This window comes from Mobula hypostoma, chromosome 12 (assembly GCF_963921235.1).
Source record: "Mobula hypostoma chromosome 12, sMobHyp1.1, whole genome shotgun sequence".
NCBI lineage: Eukaryota > Metazoa > Chordata > Chondrichthyes > Myliobatiformes > Myliobatidae > Mobula > Mobula hypostoma.
The window spans coordinates 50506044-50529727 of NC_086108.1; the positions used below are offsets into that span (position 1 = coordinate 50506044).

Consider the following 23684-nt stretch of genomic DNA (forward strand, 5'->3'; position numbering starts at 1 on the left):
AACCAGATTGAGATGCAGCCCCAGTCCATGCAAAACATATTCACGATGCATGCAGTAAGGTGTTTTTTTCTTCAAATCTCATATGTTTGATTGTCCATAACACTGAAGGGTCATTTGCAAGCTGGAGTGTAGCATTATTCAGCTGCATATCAGCCATTGGGAAGAAGCTGTTTTTTTAATCTTACTGTTTTGGCCAAGATGTTTCTATTTCAGGGGGTTGGGGATTGAACAGTGGCCTGGAGGGGATGGGTCATTACTGATGTCAGGAGCCCATGAAAGAAACAAGATAGTAACCACGTGCCAATGTGTAAAAGCAACGTTGATGAAAAACAAATCAAATTCTTACACATCAGCTAAATCCACAAATTTGACTTTAAAAAATACTTTCACGTAAATCAGATTCCTTAACACTACCAGTTTGTAATTAGATTCACCTTACAGACAACTAACAAAAGTCCTTAACAGACCGAAAGGCCAAAGGCAAGTCTGACTTTTGCATAAGCATCTATTCAAATCAAGAACAACTCAGAACTCAGTGAGTAACTGAGTTCCACTGGAAGCCAGAGATTGTGCCACTGTGTAAATGCCAATAATCCAGGATTCCGGTTTCCTAGCAGAAAGATCTGCCAAATAAAAACATACTTAAGGCCAAAAATGACACAAACATACTATCACCTGAAGGAGTGCTCAGGGTTCGATCAACCTGCTCAGGTTACCAATTGCAATGTACATCGACAGAAACTGTGTGGCTCACCTGACAGCACTTCCAACACTAAGTGAAGACACACTTCATCTCAGTCACTGGCCTTAGTGTGCCAGCAAAATCTTGGGAAGCAAAAGGCAGGGAGAGGGGTTTCAATATTACTTACTCATTCACAGGATAAGCATTGCTGGCAGGCCAGCATTTACTGCCCATCCCAAACCTCTTGAGCTATCATAACCCCAGAACAGCACGGCCCTGCACAGGCCATTCAGCCCACGATGTTGTGCTGACCTAGATACCAGTTTATACAAAATGTCCTCCTCCTGTGTGACATCCATATCCTTCCATTCCCTTCATATTGATGTGTCTATCTAAAAACCTCAAATTTCACCAAACGGTTTGATTCTACTACTACCACTGGTAATCTATTCCATGCACTGACCACTGTTAGTGTAACCCACCCCCTTCCCCCAATCTGGTGTTGGTGTTTGACATTTCTACCCTGGGAAAAAGATTGACTGCCTACCCTGTCTATGCCTCTCATAATTTAAAAAAAAGAAACCTCTATCAGGTCTTCCCTCAGCCTATGATACTCCAGGGAGAACAACCCAAATTTGTACCATCTTTCCTTATTGCTTATACCCCCTAATCCAGGCATCATCCTGGCAAACCCTTTCTGCACACAATGCTCCAAGAACGAAAAGTTCTTACCCTTATACTTAATATCTCTGCTACTGAAGGCTTTCTTTCCCAACATATCCACTTCCATAGCCTCTTAAGGACCTGAACCTCAAGATCACTCTGTATCTCAATGCTATTAAGGGTTCTACCATCCTTTCTCCTTTCATCTGACCTCCCAAAGGGCAACAACTCACACTTGCCCAGATTAAACTCCATCTGCCACTTCTCTGGCCATATCTGTAACTGATCCACTTCCTGCTCTATTCTTTGATAGTCGTTTACATGTCCACAAGTCCGTCCATCTTGGAGTTATCTGCAAACTTGCTAAGCCGCCCATTTACAGTACATTTTTAAAGTCAAGGCCAAATTAGATTTATGATCAAAGTACACTCAGTAGTTATGTTATTATGTACACCAGCTAGTTAATGTAGATATATAATCAGCCAACCATCTGGCAGCAACTCCATGCATAAAAGCATGCAGACATGGTCAAGAGGTTTGGTTGTTGTTCAGACCAAACATCAGAATGGGGAAGAAATGTGATCTAAGTGACTTTGACCATGGAGTAATCGTTGGTGCCAGAAGGGGTGGCTTGAGCATCTCAGAAACTGCTGATCTTGTATTTTCATGCAACTGTCTCTAAGGTTTACAGTGAATGCTGTGAAAAACAAAAAAAAATCAAGAGTGCCAGTTCTGTTGGCAAAAATGCCCTGTTAATGAGAGAGGTCAGAGGAAAATGGCCAGACTGATTCAAGATGATGGGAAGGTGACTCAAGTAACCATGTATTACACTGGTGGTGTGCAGGAGAGCTTCTCTGCATGCACAACAAGTTGAACCTTGAAGTGGATGGGCTACAGCAGACCGCAAACATACACTCAGTGCCCACTTTGTTAGGCACCTCCTGTACCTAATAAACTGGCCACTGAATGTATGTACAAGTCATATACCACCTCGAAATTCATTTTCTTGCAGGCATGTACAGGAAAATAAAGAAGTACACTGTAATTTACATAAAATAATACATAAAGATGGACAAACAACTAACGTGCAGAAGGCAAATTGTGTAAATAAATAATTCAGAGAATATGAATGGTAACGTCATTGAACGTAAATCTGTAGGTTATAGAATCAGTTCAGAGTTGAGTGAGTGAAGTTATCCATGCCAGTTTAAAAGCCTGACAGTAGTAGGGTAATAACTGTTCCTGAAGCTGGTGGTGAGGGGCCCAAGGCTTCTGTACCTCCTTCCCAATGGTTGTTGTGAGAAGAGAGCATGACATGGGTGGTGGGGGTCCTGTGGCAGCACTCCTTGTAAATGCGCAAAATGATGGGGAGGGCTTTGTCTGTGATGGACTGGGCTGAATCTATCAAGGGAAAAGTCCACCCCACCATTGTGCACATATTCACCTAAATCATTTATCAGATTTCTGAATGGACAATGAACCCAAGTACACGAACTCACTGTATTTTCTTCTTTATATTTGCTCTATTTTTGCACTACTTGCTCAATGTAAATACATTTCTTTTCGTAATTTAGTTCTTTTTTTTTTGTTATGTATTGCAATGTACTCTGCCAAAAAGCAACATATTTCACAGCATATGCCAGTGACACTAAACCTGATTCTGATTCTACTGAGGTCCCAGAACCAATCCTTGGAGAACATCACTGGTCATGGACCTCCAGCTAGAACAACAGCCCTCCAGCCCTACTCTGTCTTCAGTGAGAAGCCAGCTCTGAATCCAAGCCCCCTGGATCCCATCAATGTTTATCTTCTGAATCAACCTACCACAGGAGATCTTTTCAAATGCCTTACTAATAGATTCATAGATTCCACTGCCTTACCCTCATCAAGCTCTTTTGTCATATCCTCAAAAATCGCAATCAAGTTTGTAAAACATGATCTTCCCCGCACAAATCCATGCTGATCGTTACTAAGCGAGCATGCCTTTCTAAATGCACAACCATCCTATCCAATAGCTATCATTCAACTAAAGTGGGCCTCCCTGGTGTATAATTATCTGGATTATTCCTATTTTGTCTCTTGAACAAAGACCCAAAATTTGCTACTCTCCAGTCCCCTGAGACCTCTCCTGTTGTTAGTGAGGACACAAAAGTATTTGTCAAAGCCCCAGAAATAGAAACATAGAAACATAGAAAATAGGTGCAGGAGTAGGCCATTCGGCCCTTCGAGCCTGCACCGCCATTTATTATGATCATGGCTGATCATCCAACTCAGAACCCAGCCTTCCCTCCATACCCCCTGACCCCTGTAGCCACAAGGGCCATATCTAACTTCCTTTTAAACATAGCTAATGAACTGGCCTCAACAGTTTGCTGTGGCAGAGAATTCCACAGATTCACCACTCTCTGTGTGAAGAAGTTTTTCCTAACCTCGGTCCTAAAAGGCTTCCCCTCTATCCTCAAACTGTGACCCCTCGTTCTAGACCTCCCCAACATCGGGAACAATCTTCCCGCATCTAGCCTGTCCAATCCCTTTAGGATCTTATACGTTTCAATCAGATCCCCCCTCAATCTTCTAAATTCCAACGAGTACAAGCCCAGTTCATCCAGTCTTTCTTCATATGAAATAGCTTATCTTGTTTCTTTTGATATTCTGGGACATTAGCCCTTGGGGATTTATCCACTTTAATGCTATTCAGAAAATCTAGGAATTCCTCCTTAATCTCAAAATGTCCCAGCACATTAACATATCCCATTCTGTTTCACTATCTTCCAAATCCTCTCCTTAGTAAATACCAACACAAAGTGCTCACTTTGTATCTCACCTACTTGATATGACTCAAAGCACATATCTGAGTGGAGCTACCCTCTCCTCAGTCATCCTTTCATTTTTAATATGTATAAAATGTTTTAATCCTGTTCACCAAGGGCATTTCATGGCCCCTTTTGGCCTTCCTAATTGCTTGCTTGAGTACATTCCTGATGTCTTTATATTCCTGAAGAGTCCAGTCTGATTTTGGCTTCCTAAATCTTACATATGCTTTCTTTTCCTTCATGACTAAATTTAGCATCCCTAGGGTCATACAAAGTTCACTTACCTTATCATCCCTGTCCTTACTCCTTATATGCTAATCCTGAACTCTATTTATCTGGTCTTTAAGCAATTCCCACATGTCAGATGTCAACTTGTTTGACAGCAGTTGTCACTTAGCTCCTGTCTTATAATGTTCATAATTTTCCCACAAGTTTGTACCTTTCTACAATACCCAATTTTATCCTTTCTCATAATGATCTTAAATCTTACTCCAAAACGTTCACCCACTATCAGGTCTGTCACCTGGCCTTGCTCATTTTCTATGACCAGTGTTCAACATGGTTTCTTCTCTAGTTGGGTTTTCCGACTACCGTTACTTAGATGCATTGAAGAAATCCTGCTCAATCTGAGCCTCTCACAGTAAGGAACTTCCAATCAACACCGGGCAAGTTAAAGTCCCCCACAATGAAAACCCTGTTGTTTACATATCTATTCTTCCACTTCTCAGTGGCTTTTGAGGGTCTATAGCAGGGGTTCCCAACCTGGGGCCGACAGACCCCTCAGTTAATGCTGGGGTCCAAGGCATTTTAAAAAAAAAGGTTGGGACCCCCTGGTTCAATAGTATCAGCATTAATGTACTTTTCTTATTTAGGAGCCACTGAAATGGCCTCTATGGATGAGCCCTCCAGTGTGGCCTTTGTGTGCTCATCTGGAATTCTCCCTCAACATCTTTTAAACCCCTCTTTAACATGCTGAACTGCCATTCCAGTCCCTCATGCAAGCAGGCCTCTGTAATGGCAATAACACTGTAATTCTATGTACTGATCAAGGTGATCATAGCCCTCAAAGTGAAGCCACTTGCATCATATTGTTAAGTAGCAAGAACCAGTACTATCAACAACAAAATTCAAAGCTCAAAGTACATTTTTAATCAATACATACATGTCACCCTATACGACCCTGAGATTAATTTTCTTGTGGGCATACTCAATAAATCTGTAGAATAATAACCATAACAGAATCAATGAAAGAGTGCAGAAACTTGGCCGTACAACCAGTGTTCAAAAGACACCAAACTGAGCAAATAAATAAAGAAAGGATGATATGGAGAACATGACATGAAGAGTCCTTGAAAGTGAGTCTATTGGCTGTGGGAATATTTCAACGATGGGGCATGTGAAGTTGAGTGAAGTTATCCCCTTTGGTTCAAGAGCCTGATGGTTGAGGGGTAGTAACTGTTCCTGAACCTGGTGGTGTACCAATGCAGGACGAATGGTATATTTTCATTCAGGAAGCTGTGTAACTTGGAAAGAGACTCACAGGTGGTGAAACACACAAAAGCCTGCTACCCTTTTCCATCCGAGTGTTAGAATTAGGTACTTTAGGTGATCTCTCAAAGAAGCCTTAGCAATGAGCAGAGATGTGTTTTGTAGGTGCCATGATGTGCTAATGTTAATGAGAATCAACGCTTAAGGTTAGGACGTTGTTTAATGATCAAGCAGGCTGCTGGTGGTAACAAGGTTAACATTAATGGAGTTGCACACATCCAACTATTTGGAGAATATTGAAGTCACATCCCTAATTAACAGCAGAACAACTTTCGGGAAGTCAGGAGAGGAAACCAATTTGCACTTCTACCCTTCTCCTCTAGTCATAGTTGCATGGCTGGTCTATATAATTTTAATCACAGAATAGTTAGAATGTATAAGGAAGCCACAGTCCACCATGTCTATAATTGCAAAACGTTAGCAATCTAGCTAATCTCCACTTCTTTACCCTCTCCCAGGAGCCACATAATTTCTTTATTTTCAAGGAGTTATCCAACGTTCTTTTGAATATTACAATTGAATCTGCCTCCACAAGATGTGCATTCCAGACTCTAATCACTCATTCTACTATTAGTCTTTTTCCCATTGCCTTTGTTCTATATCCACTAGTTCTTGACCACTCTGCCATAGGAATGACTAAGCCCCTCATTATTTTAAATAACTATTGGATCCATTCACAACCTTCTTGGTTCCAAGGTTCTCCAGTATATCTACATTAATCAATCATGTACAAGTCATTTATCCCTAGTTTCATTTTGGTATACCTCTTCTGTGCCCATTCTAAAACCTTTGCATTTTTCTCCAATGTGGGGTGCCCAGAGCTGGATACTATACTCCAGATGTGCCCAAACCACCTCTTACAAAGCTCATTATGATGTTATTGCACTTAAACTCAATTGCTAAAATTGATAGTTGTGTTGTGATTTCTTTACCACTTCCCCAACCTGCCTTGCCACCTATTGCAAGCTATGCACATGTTCCCCATATCTCTAGTTGGGAAGCCAGGAGGAGAAACAATTACCATCTCAGGCTTGCTCCTGTGGTCATGTTTGTAAACACGAAATAGCTAGAATGTGGAAAAGGGACACTCAGTCATTCAAGTAGACACTAGCTCAACATAAACGATCCAACTCATCCCCAATCTCACAGCTTTCCTAATGACCTTGCAAATCCATGTTTTTAGCATCATATCATCCAATTTTTATTTCTTCATTATACTCTTCCCATCAAAATGAGTGAGTGAGTGGGCCAGTGAAGGAGTGGAGCTTTGAGGCTTTGACTCGAGAGGCTTCGACGAGAACAGGCAGAGGACCAGCTTGCTCGCAGTTAAGTCTTTACAATGCCTCCTGAGACGGTGATGTGCCTCTCATGTGAGATGTGGCAGTCTTGGGGGAACGCCTCTCTCCCGCAGAGTCACATCTGCCAGAACTGCCTACAGCTGGGAGATCTGGAAGACCGTGTAAGGAATCTGGAGCAGCAGCTGGATGACCTTCAACTCATAAGGGAGAATGAGGCAGTCACAGATGAGAGCTACAGGGAGGTAGTCACACCTAGGCTGTCGGAAGCAGGTTGTTGGGTGACAGTCAGAGGGGGGAAAGTGAAGGTGAGCAGACAGGTAGTGCAGAGCACCCCTGTAGCCATTCCCCTGAATAATAAGTTTACCGTCCTGGATACTGCTGGCGGGGCGACCGACCAGGTGTGAGCCACGGTGGCAGGGCCTCCGGCACTGAGTCAAACCCGGTGGTGCAGAAAGGTGGGATGGAGAAGAGGAGAGCTGTCATCATTGGAGACTCTATAGTCAGGGGAGCAGACAGGAGATTTTGTGGACGTGAGAAGGACACCCGCATGGTTTGTTGCCTCCCGGGTGCCAGGGTCCGGGATGTCTCTGACCGGGTGCACGACATCCTGGTACGAGAGGGAAAGCAACCAGAAGTCGTGATACATGTTGGGACCAACGACCTAGGCAGGAAGAGGGATGAGGTCCTGAAGTGTGAGTTTCGGGAACTAGGCAGAAGGCTGAAGAACAGGACCTCAAAGGTGGCGTTCTCAGGATTGCTGGCAGTGCTATGTGACAGTGATGGTAAGAATTGGAGGAGATGGCAGTTGAATGCGTGGCTGAGGAGTTGGTACAGGGAGCAGAGTTTTAGATTTCTGGATCATTGGGATCTCTTCTGGGAAAGGTGGGACCTGTACAAATTGGATGGGTTGCACCTGAACTCGAGGGGGAGCAATATCCTTGCAGGTAGGTTTGCTAGCATGGTTCGGGAGGGTTTAAACTAATTTGCAAGGGGGATGGGACCCAGAGCGATAGAGCAGTGAAAGAAGTGCATGGAGTAAAGCCAGATCTAACATATAGAGAGGCTTTGAGGAAAGAGAAGCAGAATAAACGGTGTAAAGACAGTAAGGTAGAAGGGCTGAAATGGGTGTACCTAAATGCAAGAAGCATCAGGAACAAAGGTGATGAACTGAGAGCTTGGATACATACATGGAATTATGATGTAGTGGCCATTACAGAGACTTGGCTGGCACCAGGGCAGGAATGGATTCTCAATATTCCTGGATTTCAGTGCTTTAAAAGGGATAGAGAGGGCGGAAAAAGGGGAGGAGGGGTGGCATTACTGGTCAGGGATACTAGTACAGCTAGAGAAAGGGTGGGTAATGTAGCAAGATCCTCTTTCGAGTCAGTATGAGTGGAAATCAGGAACAGGAAGGGAGCAGTTACTCTATTGGGGGTATTCTATAGGCCCCCCAGTAGCAGCAGAGATACAGAGGAGCAGATTGGGAGGCAGATTTTGGAGAGGTGCAAAAATAACAGGGTTGTTATCATGGGTGACTTTAACTTCACTAATATTGACTGGCACCTGATCAGTTCCAAGGGTTTATATGGGGCAGAGTTTGTTAAGTGTGTCCAGGACGGATTCCTGTCACAGTATGTGGGCAGGCTGACTAGGGGGAATGCCATACTAGATCTAGTACTGGGTAATGAACCAGGTCAGGTTACAGATCTCTCAGTGGGTGAGCATCTGGAGGGCAGTGACCACCGCTCCCTGGCCTTTAGCATTATCATGGAAAAGGATAGAATCAGAGAGGACAGGAAAATTTTTAATTGGGGAAGGGCAAATTATGAGGCTATAAGGCTTGAACTTGCAGGTGTGAATTGGGATGATGTTTTTGCAGGGAAATGTACTATGGACATGTGGTCGATGTTTAGAGATCTCTTGCAGAATGTTAGGTATAAATTTGTCCCGGTGAGGAAGATGAAGAATGGGAGGTTGAAGGAACCATGGTGACAAGTGAGGTGGAAAATCTAGTCAGGTGGAAGAAGGCAGCATACATGAGGTTTAGGAAGCAGGGATCAGATGGGTCTATTGAGGAATATAGGGAAGCAAGAAAGGAGCTTAAGAAGGGGTTGAAAAGAGCAAGAAGGGGGCATGAGAAGGCCTTGGCGAGTAAGGTAAAAGAAAACCCCAAGGCATTCTTCAATTATGTGAAGAAAAAAAGGATGACAGGAGTAAAGGTAGGACCGATTAGAGATAAAGGTGGGAAGATGTGCCTGAAGGCTGTGGAAGTGAGCAAGGTCCTCAATGAATACTTCTCTTCGGTATTCACCAATGAGAGGGAACTTGATGATGGCGAGGACAATATGAGTGAGGTTGATGTTCTGGAGCATGTTGATATTAAGGGAGAGGAGGTGTTGGAGTTGTTAAAATATATTAGGACGGATAATTCCCCGGGGCCTGACGGAATATTCCCCCGGCTGCTCCACGAGGTGAGGGAAGAGATTGCTGAGCCTCTGGCTAGGATCTTTATGTCCTCGTTGTCCGCGGGAATGGTACCGGAGGATTGGAGGGAGGCGAATGTTGTCCCCTTGTTCAAAAAAGATAGTAGGGATAGTCCGGGTATTTATAGACCAGTGAGCCTTACGTCTGTGGTGGGAAAGCTGTTGGAAAAGATTCTTAGAGATAGGATCCCTGGGCATTTAGAGAATCATGGTCTGATCAGGGACAGTCAGCATGGCTTTGTGAAGGGCAGATCGTGTCTAACAAGCCTGATAGAGTTCTTTGAGGAGGTGACCAGGCATATAGATGAGGGTAGTGCAGTGGATGTGATCTATATGGATTTTAGTAAGGCATTTGACAAGGTTCCACACGGTAGGCTTATTCAGAAAGTCAGAAGGCATGGGATCCAGGGAAGTTTGGCCAGGTGGATTCAGAATTGGCTTGCCTGCAGAAGGCAGAGGGTCGTGGTGGAAGGAGTACATTCAGATTGGAGGATTGTGACTACTGTGTCCCACAAGGATCTGTTCTGGGACCTCTACTTTTCATGATTTTTATTAACGACCTGGATGTGGGGGTAGAAGGGTGGGTTGGCAAGTTTGCAGGCGACACAAAGGTTGGTGGTGTTGTAGATAGTGTAGAGGATTGACGAAGATTGCAGAGAGACATTGATAGGTGGCAGACATAGGCTGAGAAGTGGCAGATGGAGTTCAACCCAGAGAAGTGTGAGGTGGTACACTTTGGAAGGACAAACTCCAAGGCAGAGTACAAAGTATATGGCAGGATACTTGGTAGTGTAGAGGAGCAGAGGGATCTGGGGGTACATGTCCACAGATCCCTGAAAGTTGCCTCACAGGTGGATAGGGTAGTTAAGAAAGCTTATGGGGTGTTAGCTTTCATAAGTCGAGGGATAGAGTTTAAGAGTCGCTATGTAATGATGCAGCTCTATAAAACTCTGGTTAGGCCACACTTGGAGTACTGTGTCCAGTTCTGGTCGCCTCAATATAGGAAGGATGTGGAAGCATTGTAAAGGGTACAGAGGAGATTTACCAGGATGCTGCCTGGTTTAGAGAGTATGCATTATGATCAGGGATTAAGGGAGCTAGGGCTTTACTCTTTGGAGAGAAGGAGGATGAGAGGAGACATGATAGAGGTGTACAAGATAATAAGAGGAATAGATAGAGTGGATAGCCAGCGCCCCTTCCCCAGGGCACCACTGATCAATACAAGAGGACATAGCTTTAAGGTAAGGGGTGGGAAGTTCAAGGGGGATATTAGAGGAAGGTTTTTTACTCAGAGAGTGATTGGTGCGTGGAATGCACTGTCTGAGTCAGTGGTGGAGGCAGATACACTAGTGAAGTTTAAGAGACTACTAGACAGGTATATGGAGGAATTTAAGGTGGGGGGCGTTATATGGGAGGCAGGGTTTGAGGGTCAGCACAACATTGTGGGCCGAAGGGCCTGTACTGTGCTGTACTATTCTACGTTCTAAAATGTGAAATTTCTCGACACTAAATTTTATTGGTACTGACCTTGTCAATAATCAATGGTGATGCTCAGGATAGCAACGATAGGGGGTTTGATCATGACATTTCAGAGGAAGATGATATTGTTGTGTAGAGCTTGTAGCTGTCCCATCTGCTCCGGATCCTGGCCGTTATTATCTCTCATTGTAACATATGGGAATGGGGTCAGTGAGAGGAGGCTGCAGTGGTGAGAAGTCTGTTTTTACTAAATTTCTCATCTCCTTTTAGTCACCACCCATCTCGAAGCCAATTCAGTGCATTTTTCACCGGACTGGAAATTCAGCTGTTCCATCAAATTTTATCTCTGGGCTTGGGCAATGCACACCAGCAAGCAGAATGAAGACCTATTAAATGAGAGGTCACCTCAGTTGGAATGTGTCAAGGGCTATTCTGAATATGGAATTTGTAGGAGTTGGAATTTAGCACTGCAGTTTGGGCACAGTGAAGTGCAGAAGTTCACTGAAACTGTGACTTCTCACCCACTGTAGCCACTTCCTCCTGACCCGAAACCTCATTTATTCCCATTTGCTGTAATATCAACCTCTGACACAGTCACTGTAATTTTACTTTGATCTTTGCCTTGGGAGATGTTGACCACTTGGGAGTAGCAACAAAAGGTAGAGCAGCCATAAAGTTTTACAAAGCTCAAAGGATGGCAGCTAAGTGCATCGCAGAGACGTGAACAGCCTGACTCAACCTCAGCTGAAGCCAACATGACCAGAAGGAAAGGAAGAGGAATCTTTATGATTCAAGAAGGGCAGGGGTGCCAGAGAAAGAATTAGCCTATGTAATTACTATTTGTGTAAAACATATTAAGTTTATTATTTTTCACTGTACATGATTTGAAGGACTAACATTTTTTTCTCTCTTCCACCACTCATCCTATCTGATCATCTCCATCCAAATTGTTAGAAGAGTCAGCAAAAAACACTACATTGAGATCATGTGACCAAATGATGCACAGCACATTGTGGTACTTGATGCATGTACTTATCTCTTACCCACATTTATTCTTGTTATTTATGGACGATATGGAATTTGATATTAGAAGATTACTTGGAAAAATTATTCATTATGGTGATATTAGAAATTATAGTGGTAATATTGGTGATTCTATTTACGCCATTTTGCAGTGATATCAGATATCATGATGATATCAGACATCTGGCAGATGAGAGAAATTATGGTGACTGAATCAGAGGCTGATATCTGGTTATAATGATGTTGTACATCATGATGGTGTCTGAAACCAAGATGATTGCAAGAATTGTGCTGTGTTGAGTGGCAGTGCTTATATCTCTGACAGTAAAACCTGGTTACGGTAGTATTGCTGGACATATGGGCTGAAAAACAAATAAGCAAAATCCACCTGCATAATTCAATTGCTATTGCGAGTATGTGTTTTAGTCTGTATCTCTCAGGACCCACCTGCACTGTAAGTTAATCCAAAATGGGACAGTTTACTCAAACTCTCTTTTTATGTTAGTTACCATATCTGAATGCAGCAGACATTGCCACCAAGAAATATCCTGGGCCATTCAAGAGTTAAAGATTAAACTGCTGGCAACTAATAAGATGAAGTTAAAAGAAAAGAATCATTAAACTAGTTTGGAAGATTATTATTTTCACTTTCTTTAACACATTTTTGGTTTTTTTCTGTCCAAGTAATGGAGGTTGGAAAAAAGATTGTACGTTAATTGAATTGTTCAAAATTTGAGTCACATGATACATCTGCCTGGAGTTCATCAGCTCAGAGCTGGTTTGGGGAAAAAAAACATAAAACTCATTCAGAGGACCCAGGTAATAAAAAGCTAAGATATTTTCACAACATATAGAAACATAGAAACATAGAAAATAGGTGCAGGAGTAGGCCATTCGGCCCTTCGAGCCTGCACCGCCATTTATTATGATCATGGCTGATCAACTCAGAACCCCGCCCCAGCCTTCCCTCCATACCCCCTGACCCCTGTAGCCACAAGGGCCATATCTAACTCCCTCTTAAACATAGCCAATGAACTGGCCTCAACAGTTTGCTGTGGCAGAGAATTCCACAGATTCACTACTCTCTGTGTGAAGAAGTTTTTCCTAATCTCGGTCCTAAAAGGCTTCCCCTCTATCCTCAGACTGTGGCCCCTCGTTCTGGACTTCCCCAACATTGGGAACAATCTTCCTGCATCTAGCCTGTCCAATCCCTTTAGAATTTTATACGTTTCAATCAGATCCCCCCTCAATCTTCTAAATTCCAACGAGTACAAGCCCAGTTCATCCAGTCTTTCTTCATATGAAAGTCCTGCCATCCCAGGAATCAATCTGGTGAACCTTCTTTGTACATCAGGAATATAGCAATAAACCATTAATAGATGTAGTCTCTATCAAGTAATTGCTATCCTTATTCCAGTAAAGAGCACTCAAATTTTTGCCTGTTACGCATATTGTTCTATGTTAGAACATCAAGATGGCTTTTTTGCAAACAATTACATTGTGTTCGCTTTGAAACATAACCACATTGAATAAAATACATATGCATACCACAATAAATCTATAATTTTAAAGACGGTCCATTATGCATTGCTACTAATAGATGTCATGATGGTGCACCCTTCAATACTGCCTGCAAATAAAACATAAGCCAGCTGATTATCCTACCACTTTGCGAAATGCATCAGAGTGCTGCAATTTTCAAAGCATGATTTTATCTTTAAGCAAGACCTTTTATCAGTTTTTAGATCATTTTCTATTTTCGCAGTTTGAAATGCTGTGAATGTAGTGTATGAGGCTCTGCAGGCAAATGCCTCAAAAATGCTCTGCATCATTTGTAATATCGACCAAAACCACTTCTGCTTATCATGCCTCTCCAAGAACATGGTGAGTTAATTTTAAAGTGCTGTCTGTTATTTTAGCAAATGCCACAACTTTATTGCATAATAAACAAGATGAACAATTAACCTATTTGGCCTTTTTACCATTGTGACTGAGGAAGGAATATTGGGCAGGACAAAATATCCTGATCTTTGTTATTTTTAATGTTTTTCCACCTGAATCACAGATTCCGAGCCAGACTGGACCTTAGATTAACACCTCATGTATTGCCCTAGAGTATCAGTCTGAATGTCCTTTAATAAACAATCCTGCATATAACATGTGAAAGAATGAAGGGCAAGTGGGAAAAGGAATAAACAAAGCTCTCTAAAATGTACTTACGTAGATCACCAAAAGTTCCTTTGGTCACATTTTTAGCTCGTAGAATGCACACGATTAATCTATGAGAAACCTGATGTTCTACCTAAAAATAAAACAGGAAAGAAAAAGTTTAAAATGTGCAAAGCCTCCCTAAGCAAAGTCAAAAATGTTTCAAGATTAGGAAAAATATTTGATGAATTGTATGTATATACTTTATGCCTGTTTTGACTATTACTCTACATGCTAAACATTCAGTTAGACCATGGAGGTACAATATCTACACTGGCTAAGAATGTAAGAGGCCTTTTCATGTTCAGTGGGTAGAATTTGAGAGACTGCAATGCATTCTAATCTCTCTTGATGTCTATGCTGCAATTCAAATAAGAATGTAAACAACTCAAGGTCAGCAAAGAAACATCATTCTCCCACAATCCATGCTGCAGGACCACAAACTAAAGTTAGAATTATGGTATGTTAATAGTACTTGTCCCACTCTGCTCTACATTTCAATAACCCACAGCAGAAGGTCTGACATTTATTAATGATATATTAGTAGCACTTCCCCAGGAACCTCCTTGAAGGGAAGTATGTCCAAAATTGAAGCACTGGGTGGATGCATTTCTCAGCTTTTCCCTCCATTTTGAAATACAAAAAGGACATCTTTCCTGCATCTCCACAATACTGAGTGACCGCAACCTCATATCAGCCGACCTACTTTCCAAAATCATCAATGGTATTTTTTTATACCTTAAACTTGGCCACTTGAAAGCACTCCTGGCCAGTGGCTCATTTTCAACCATTTACAAAGTTAAAGTGATCTGAAACAGGGGTCCGCAACCTTTTTTGCACCGTGGACTGGTTTAATATTGACAATATTCTAGTGGACCAGCCAACCAGGGGGGGTGTTCAAGTAGGGTTAAACTCACCTCAACATGTCATTTACAATTAGTGTTGCCAACTTTCTCACTCCCAAATAAGGGACAAAAGTAGCAGTCAAATACGGGACACTTGTGTTTACCCTAGGAAAGACTACTATGACCATGAAGCCTTGCGTGGGCACCTGTGTACGCATGCGCGTACGTGCCGATTTTTTTCCACAGATCGGTTTTGGCTTAATCTTCCCGACTATACTGTACATACATTATTTCTACTTTATATAGGCTGTGTATTTATCATAACATTCCTGCTTTTACTGTATGTTAGTAGTATTATTTCAGGTTTTGTGTGTTATTTGGTATGATTTGGTAGGTTATTTTTTGGGTCTGGGAATGCTCAAAAGTTTTTCCCATGTAAATTAATGGTAATTGTTTCTTCGCCTTACGCCATCTCGGCACGAAAGGTTTCATAGGAACGCTCTACCTTAGCGGGGGAAATATGGGACAAGGGTGGTCCCGTATGGGACAAACCAATTTAGCACAATATACGGGATGTCCAGGCAAATACGGGACAGTTGGCAACCCTATGTTCAAGTTCAACAGTGCGTGACAGGAAATGAGGAAAGGTGCAGCTGACTCATTTCGTTTCCTCGCGGCCTAGTAGCACATGTTTTGCAGCCTAGTACCGGTCTGCGGCCTGGTGGTTGGGGACCGCTATCTAAAATCTTAGTATCCAACCCTGAGCAAGTCCTGTTCACCTATAACTCTGTGACTGCCGACATAATGTTGCTTAAATGGGAACCTGTTTAAATTTCTCACCCTTTTTAATACATCTATGGTCCCATGCCCCATCCCCATTTCCAAAATCCCCCTCCAGTCCCATTTCCTCCATGAGATTTCTGCTTTGGTTTTATTCTGGTCTTCTGGTTATCTCTAAATATGATCACTCTACCATTGGAAGCCATTTCTTCAGCTACCATGGTCTCTGGAATTCCCTCCCAAATCTTTTTGCCTTCATTAAGTTGCTCAGCAGAAGCCTTAGGTCATTAGTCCTATTATCTTACGTAGCTTGTTGTCAATTTTTGAGATGATGCTTTGAACCACCTTTGCAATGTTAAGGTTACAGCCAAATGGAAGTTGTTGTCTAACATTTCTCTCTTTCAGTAATTTAAGTGAAATACAGCACAAAGTAACAAAATCATTATGAAGATTTAAGCCACCTGAGAGTCATGTTACATAATCATGAAATGACATTAAAAAATCTTGAATCTTCATACATTTAACCTGAACACAGAGTACAGAAACTGACCCTCCCATTTACAGCAGTAATCATTCATACATTAAGTTAACCTGCAGCCAGCTGTTAAGGCACGGCCTTAGTAAATTCCTTCAATGACCAGGAAGTTTCAATTTACAGACAAATCTCTTTTACCCTGTATTTGAAAAGAGTAATTATAATTAAACCTCTGAAAGTAGGTTCAGAACATCTTTTTCTATAGATATACATTGAATGGACTAGACTCTAGTCACTAGAGGCAATAAATACTTACATTCCTCAGGGCAATGAGATGATTAGAACATGAATTCTTACCCTGAACAGAGGAACTGAATGACTTATTCTATTAAGAGGCAGCATTGAACTACTCGATGTGGTTCCTTTCAAATCAATCCTTGCCAAGATTGTGGTGCTTTCTTCAGAGCATAGACAAAAGGTAACTCAATGGTGCTGGGAGGCTTACTTAAATCTTCTTTCACAGCTTTAGTAGGATTATTGAAAGGTGGAGTCAAATGGAGAGAGGGCATCCGAACTCTCAACTCGTGATTCAGACAATGCAAATCCTAAGCGATAGGGCAGTCAACAGCTGGTTGATGGTGCTAGGACCCTGCTGGTCTACTAATACAAGTCCTTTATTAAATATGATGAAATGTAATTGGTTTACTAAGGTACAAGGAAAAGCTATCTATTTGGTGTGCCATCCAGTCAAATCAATGCCATCCATCAGTACATAGGGAAAAACAAAGAATACAAGATTTAGTGGTAGGGTTACAGACTAAGTACAGTGCTGATAGACGAAGTGCAAAGGCCGTGACAAGGTAGATTGAGAGATCAAGAGTTCAACTTTATCATATAAGAGGTCTGTTCAAGAAACTTACCACAGACAGCAGGATAGAAGCAGTCCTCGAGCCAAGTGCTATGTGTTTTCAAGCTTTTGTATAGGTTGATGGGGTGATTAAGAAGGCTTATGGAATGCTTGCGCTTTTACTAGTTGAGATATTGAGTTTAATATATTGCAGCTTTACAGAACCCTGGTTAGGCCACACCTGAAATTTTGCACACAATTCTGGTTGCCCCACTTATAGGAAGGATGTTGAGGCTTTGGAGAGGGTGCAGAAAAGGTTTACCAGGATGCTGCCTGGTTTAGAGGGCACGTGCTATCATGAGAGGTTGGGCAATTATGGGTTGTTTTCTCTGCAGTGGCAGAGGCTGAGGGAGATCTGATAGAGGTTAATAAGATTACGGGGTCATGGATAGAGTAGACAGGGAGAATCTTTTTCCCAGCGTAAAGATGTCTAATACCAGAGGACATGCATTGAATTGAGAGGGGTTAGGTTCAAGGGAGATGTGAGGGGTAAGTTTTTTTTTACTCAGTGGTGGATGCCTGGAATGCACTGCCTGATATGATGGTGGACGCAAGTACATTACAGGCTTTTAAGAGATGTTTAGATAGGCACATGAATATGAGGAAGATGGAGGGATACAGAAATTGTGTAGATAGGAGGGATTAGCTTCTGGATTATTTAAATTTACTTTTTAGCTGGTTCAGCCCAACACTGGTGGGAGGAGAAGATGGCGGCGCGACACAGCGTGTGCAGCTCTCCGGTGAAATGATATTGTATTTGTAAGTAGGATACCGTGCACAAACAACAGGAATTCTGCAGATGCTGGAAATTCAAGCAACACAAAGTTGCTGGTGAACGCAGCAGGCCAGGCAGCATCTCTAGGAAGAGGTACAGTCGACGTTTCAGGCCGAGACCCTTCGTCAGGACTAACTGAAGGAAGAGTTAGTAAGAGATTTGAAAGTGGGGGGGTGGGGAAGGGGGAGATCCAAAATGATAGGAGAAGACAGGAGGGGGAGGGATGGAGCCAAGAGCAACTTTGATGTGTGTTACCGTGCACAATTCTGATTTGATGGAGAATGATGTGAGAAGCACAGAGGAGCATCTGGAGAAACTTCTGCAATGCCCGGTTCGCTGCTGCTGATACTGTGCGATCCAGCATCTCCGGAGGGAAGGCCCCAAAATCCCCGGCTTTGCCTGCTGCTGGTGACCGAGGCTGGGGTCGAAGCGTTTGGCAGAGATGGTGCTTGGTACTCGGTGTCGGAGGGTTGGTCGGAGGCTCGAAGTTATCGGACGACTCAGAGTCGGACTGTAGTTGGGTATGGCAGGGAGAGTTTTCTTCCTTCTCCCGTCTGCGTGAGATGTGGGACTTTTGAGAGACTTTGAACTTCTTTACTGTGCCATGGCCTGTTTGTCATCAAGTTATGGCATTGTTACACTGTTGTAACTATATGTTATAATTATGTGGTTTTTGTTAGTTTTTCAGTCTTGGTCTGTCCTGTGTTTCTGTGATATCACACCAGAGGAATATTGTATCATTTCTTAATGCATGCATTACTAAATGACAATAAAAGAGGACTACGTGTCCTCATAATCTAATTTAATCTACCATTGTAGGCCAAAGGGCCTGTTCCTGTGCTGTACTGTTCTATGTTCTATGTTATTTCCGATCTGCACAGACTGTGGTCTCTCTGTGAGGAAGTTAACGATCCAATTGCAGAGGGAGATAAAGAGGCCCAGATTTCGGAGCTTGCTGATTAGAACCGAAGGTACGATTGCATTGAATGCTGAGCTGTAATCAATAAATTGCAGCCTAACGTAGGTATTATTATTGTTCAGATGATCGAAGGCTGAGTGGAGAGCCAGTGAGATTGCATCTGCTATATGCGTATTGTGGCAAAAGGCATATTGCAGAGGGTTCTGGTCCTTGGTTAAGCAGGAGTTGATTCTAGTCATGACCTACCTCTCAAAGCATATCATCACAGTAAATGTGAGTGGGCAATAGTCGTTGAGGCAGCTCACCCTGTTCGATATATAAAAATTGGTGAGAGTTATCAGTTATGCCAAATTTCCTTAGCCTTCTAAGGAGAAAGTTACTGCAGTATTTTCTTGGCTATCGCCTCCACGTGGCTGGACACCTTGGAACAATATAAATGCCTTCAAAAAAATCCATATAATTATTAGGACTTGACGAATGGCATTGTTTGTAGTTGTTCTATTTAACAAATGGATGTTTGTTGAAGCACCTAACATCCCTTATATTAAAGGAGTTGCTGAAGTAGCCTCTCTTGATCAGATTTAAATCATTCTACACTGATCTTCAATGATAATAATCAGTGTTCAGGCAACTTGCAATAGGAAATACAGTGGAAGTCGAAGGGTAGAACAACTAATACAGTAAGGGACTATCAGAGCTCAACTTTGACCATCCAATAACACTGAAGAGAAATACAGAGGATTCCAATTAATTGGGTCATCAGTTAATCGAGGTAGCCACTTACTTGGGACAACCAAAAGAATAAAAACTAATCTAGAAAATAGCTGGGATTGCCTTTGTTTATTTGGGACACCATGCCTCTTAATTGGGACAGGAGATTGTTGCCGAACAATTTCTAACTAACGTCAGTCATGTGCAACTTGTGTGGCCATTAGACACTGCACCATACTTAGAGCAAATAGTTTTTAAATAGCGCCAGTTACATTTGTGTTTAAACAGCAGTGATTTTTGTTGCCGAAAATTGGCGAGAAATAAGCAGTAAGACGATTCCAAATTGCTTTGCTCACCAGAGTTTCAAGCATGATGCCAGAAATGGTTAGGAATGGAAATTAAACAATTTCACTACGTCAGCAAGTTAAGAACTATGAAGAATGTGAAGGTGCTGACAATCATCTTGAATGTTACAATAAAAATTAAGATATGGAGGATGCAATCATTAAAGTCAATCCATTATCTGTACTAGGTGTCTGCCCTGATTTTGTTCATTAATAGTCAATCAAAAGAACATGGCACCATACACTGTATAAATTCCTCTATTAATAATTATCAGGCACCAATACACAGTTTTTATAGCACTACTAGACAATGGGGTGACCCGCTGGGGCACCCTTTGAGAGAAGGGTAGTGCAGTTTGATATGAGCAGAATGAACATTGAATTTTCCTGAATGCTATTGGTATCGCTTTGCATTGGAAACTGAAGTAGAAAACCTCAGTTTATTAAAGAAGAATGGCGCATAGCAAAGCAAATATAGCTGCTCCTCATTTAACGAAGGACACTTTTGATAGCATCATTTCTGGTTTATCTGCCACCTTGTGCCTCTCGTTGTCATTCTGGAGACATGCAGTTCTTTCATCCCCCGTCTCTTCAGCTCTTCTGCTGTTTGTCTCTGATCCTGGAGATGTGCATGCCTCTCCTCCTCTGTCTCTTCCTCTCTCATCTTTTTTTTGTCCTGACTCTTTGATCCTGGAGTTGTGCGGCCCTGGCCTCACCTGATTCTTGTTCTCTCCCTCTCCTTGCCGCTTCCTGACGACGTTTCGCATCATCTCTTGACCATAATGTCCCCCTTCCCTCTCCACGCGGCATAATTAGGCTGGCCATTTTTTTTTACCCTAATGCTGGATAGAAGATACGAAGCACTAATTCCAAAGGATGCTGATTATTCTTGATGATGTGGCTGGCGCTCTCCTAAATGGATGTGATATAGTCACCGCTGTCCTTTGACTGCAGCAGAGGGTTTTATGGGTGTCTCGAAGTACGTCATTACAATAAGATTTAATTATCTCTTATTGATGGGTGGCAGTTAGATCTGTCCCAATCCTGCACACGCTGATGGTGATTAGCAGAATGTGACCCCTCGAAATCCCTTCCCCTCCCTTCCCCCATCCCAGTTTCATTCTGCCCCCTCCCGCAGCTGCCTATCACCTCCCTCATGGTTCCACCTCCTTCTACCACCCATTGTGTTTTCCCCTATTCCTTCTTCACCTTTCCGGCCTATCCCCTCCCTGGCTCCCCTCCCCCACCCCTTTATCTTTCCCCTTACTGGTTTTTCATCTGGCACCTACCAGCCTTCTCCTTTCCACCCTCCCCCCACCTTCTTTATAGGGCCCCTGCCCCCTCCCTCTCCAGTCCTGACGAAGGGTTCCGGCCCAAAACGTTGACTGATCTTTTCCATGGATGCTGCCTGACCTGCTTGAGTTCCTCCAGTGTGTTGTGAGTGTTGCTTTGACCCCAGCATCTGCAGATTATTTTGTGCCCTCGAGATAGAGCTGCCCTGCCCTTCTGCTCCGGTAGGTGTAGCTGCTGAGGCAGGCCGCGTGCATGCGTCGTGGTGTGGCGTCGCAGTCTCCATAGAAGTTGGAGCCAACTCTGTCAGCATTGTGAGGCGCTGCCCAGGCTGGCCATGCACATACGTCGGGCTGTGGCATCCCAATTTCCATGATGGTCGATAGGGTCTCGGGTGAAAGGCAGCCTGTTGATTTTTGGCAAATGAGCAATTTTATACGAATATATAACCCTGCACTTTGCCTGCATTCTGTAAGTTAGTGCATTTTAATTCGATGTAGCCAAAAAAAGTGCCGCTGTAATGTACGGTTTGCGCTAATCGGAAGTCACAAACAGACAGAGCAAGAGAATTTTAGTAGTATATAAATAGTAGTATTGGTAGTGTTCTAATTTGTTCTGTATTTCATTTAAATATACAAATTGTTACCCAGTTAAACACTAGTTTGTCTTTTTATACTTTTTTAACTCTTTCCATGAAACTTCAGGTAATTAGGACAGCTGCTTAATTGGGCCAAAATGTACTGGTCTTGATGTATTCCAATTAACCAGAATCCACTGTATAAATAATCAAAAGATCTGAATCATTTGCCCATGATTTGCTCAAAGTTAAAACTTTCTATTAAGGGGCAAGTGCTCATCTACTAAAAAATTGATGAAAGAAATAACTAAATGAAAAATATGGTATAAATATTTAATTGAGAAACTCTCTTAACCCATTTACTTTTCTGACCCATTGTTGTTCGATGATTTAGACTAAAGAAGAAGAAAATCTTACCATGTTTAAACCTTTGTTCTCCAAGTGCTATGCTGTGAGACATTTGTGGTTGGAAGTGTGGTAGGTTACCTTTACCCACATAAAGGTACTCTATCTCACTGTGATAAGACTTAAAAGCCATGCTGCCTTCAAAACATTATTCCGTTTTAGTGGCTTCAGACTTTATTAAATGTTAGATATAAAATTATGTGTTTCCACAGGCATCACAAAATAAGCACCGGAAAGCCACTTGACTACACTCTAAGTCACTCACCACAAATCCATTAAGCACCGGCTCTCGGACATTTCACCCGAACTCAAATGACAACTCCCAATAATAATGTTTTTTGTATCAAAATTCTTGCTGACCTCCAAAGTCTTTTGTTACCAGTTTGATTTAATGGTCAGTGCTGACCTTTGATTATATTTCTCCACACAGATTGTGTCACATACTTCAAGCATATCGGCATGAAAATGAACCTGTGGCATTACAACACCTTCCTTAGTTATTGTATCCATGCTCTTGGATGAACCTGGAAGAAGCTCTGAGAGTATCAAGACTCAAAGCATTGACTGTCCATAGATGCTGCCTGACCTACTGAGTTCCTCCAGCTTTTTCTGTTATTCTAGATTCAAGTATCTGCAATCTCTTGTGCCTGCGGGTTTACCGTTTGTATTGGGAAAATCACCTTGCAACACGAGCCACAGTGAGCTCCATGTTGATCTGTGATAGTTGCACAGACCTTGTCCTCTGCCACATTTCTATCTTCTGTCTTATAGATATTGGAAAATCTACAGGGTGTCATATGGTGAATTAAAGGAAACCTGTTCCTGACCTGCTTTTAGAACTAAATTCATGTGAGTGGTCTGGTAAAGTTCACGGTCAATGGTGACTCCATCAACAGGGAACTTGGAAATTGAAATCCATCAAAGTATCAATGGTAACTGAAATAATTGATACTCATCTTTTATCAGCTGACTTCTGAACATTTTTTCGGTCTTACTAGATGCAAATATTGTTCACATTAATGGTGCGGCTTGGATCTTTTGTAGTAATATCCTAAGATAGTCATAGTCATACTTTATTGATCCCGAAGGAAAATGATTTTCATTACAGTTGCACCATAAATAATTAAATAGTAATATGTAAATTATGCCAGGAAATAAGTCCTGGACCACCTATTGGCTCAGGGTGTCTGACCCTCCAAGGAAGGAGTTGTAAAGTTTGATGGCCACAGGCAGGAATGACTTCCTATGACGCTCAGTGTTGCAACTTGGTGGAATGAGTCTCTGGCTGAATGTACTCCTGTGCCCAACCAGTACATTATGTAGTGGATGGGAGACATTGTCCAAGATGGCATGCAACTTAGACAGCATCCTCTTTTCAGACACCACCGTGAGAGAGTCCAGTTCCAACCCCACAACATCACTGGCCTTATCAATGAGTTTGTTGATTCTGTTGGTGTCT

General features: G+C 42.4%; 1 protein-coding gene across 2 annotated transcripts in view; it reads right to left on the reverse strand.

Moving 5' to 3' along the window:
* The window catches only part of LOC134354795 (cytosolic phospholipase A2-like), a 176351-nt gene that overhangs the window by 110830 nt on the left and 41837 nt on the right, over window positions 1-23684 (reverse strand). For both annotated transcript variants that reach the window (XM_063064061.1, XM_063064062.1), the window contains exon 3: window positions 14210-14291. In XM_063064061.1, coding sequence (XP_062920131.1) covers window positions 14210-14291 — 82 coding nt within the window. The remainder of the gene's footprint in view (window positions 1-14209; window positions 14292-23684) is intronic.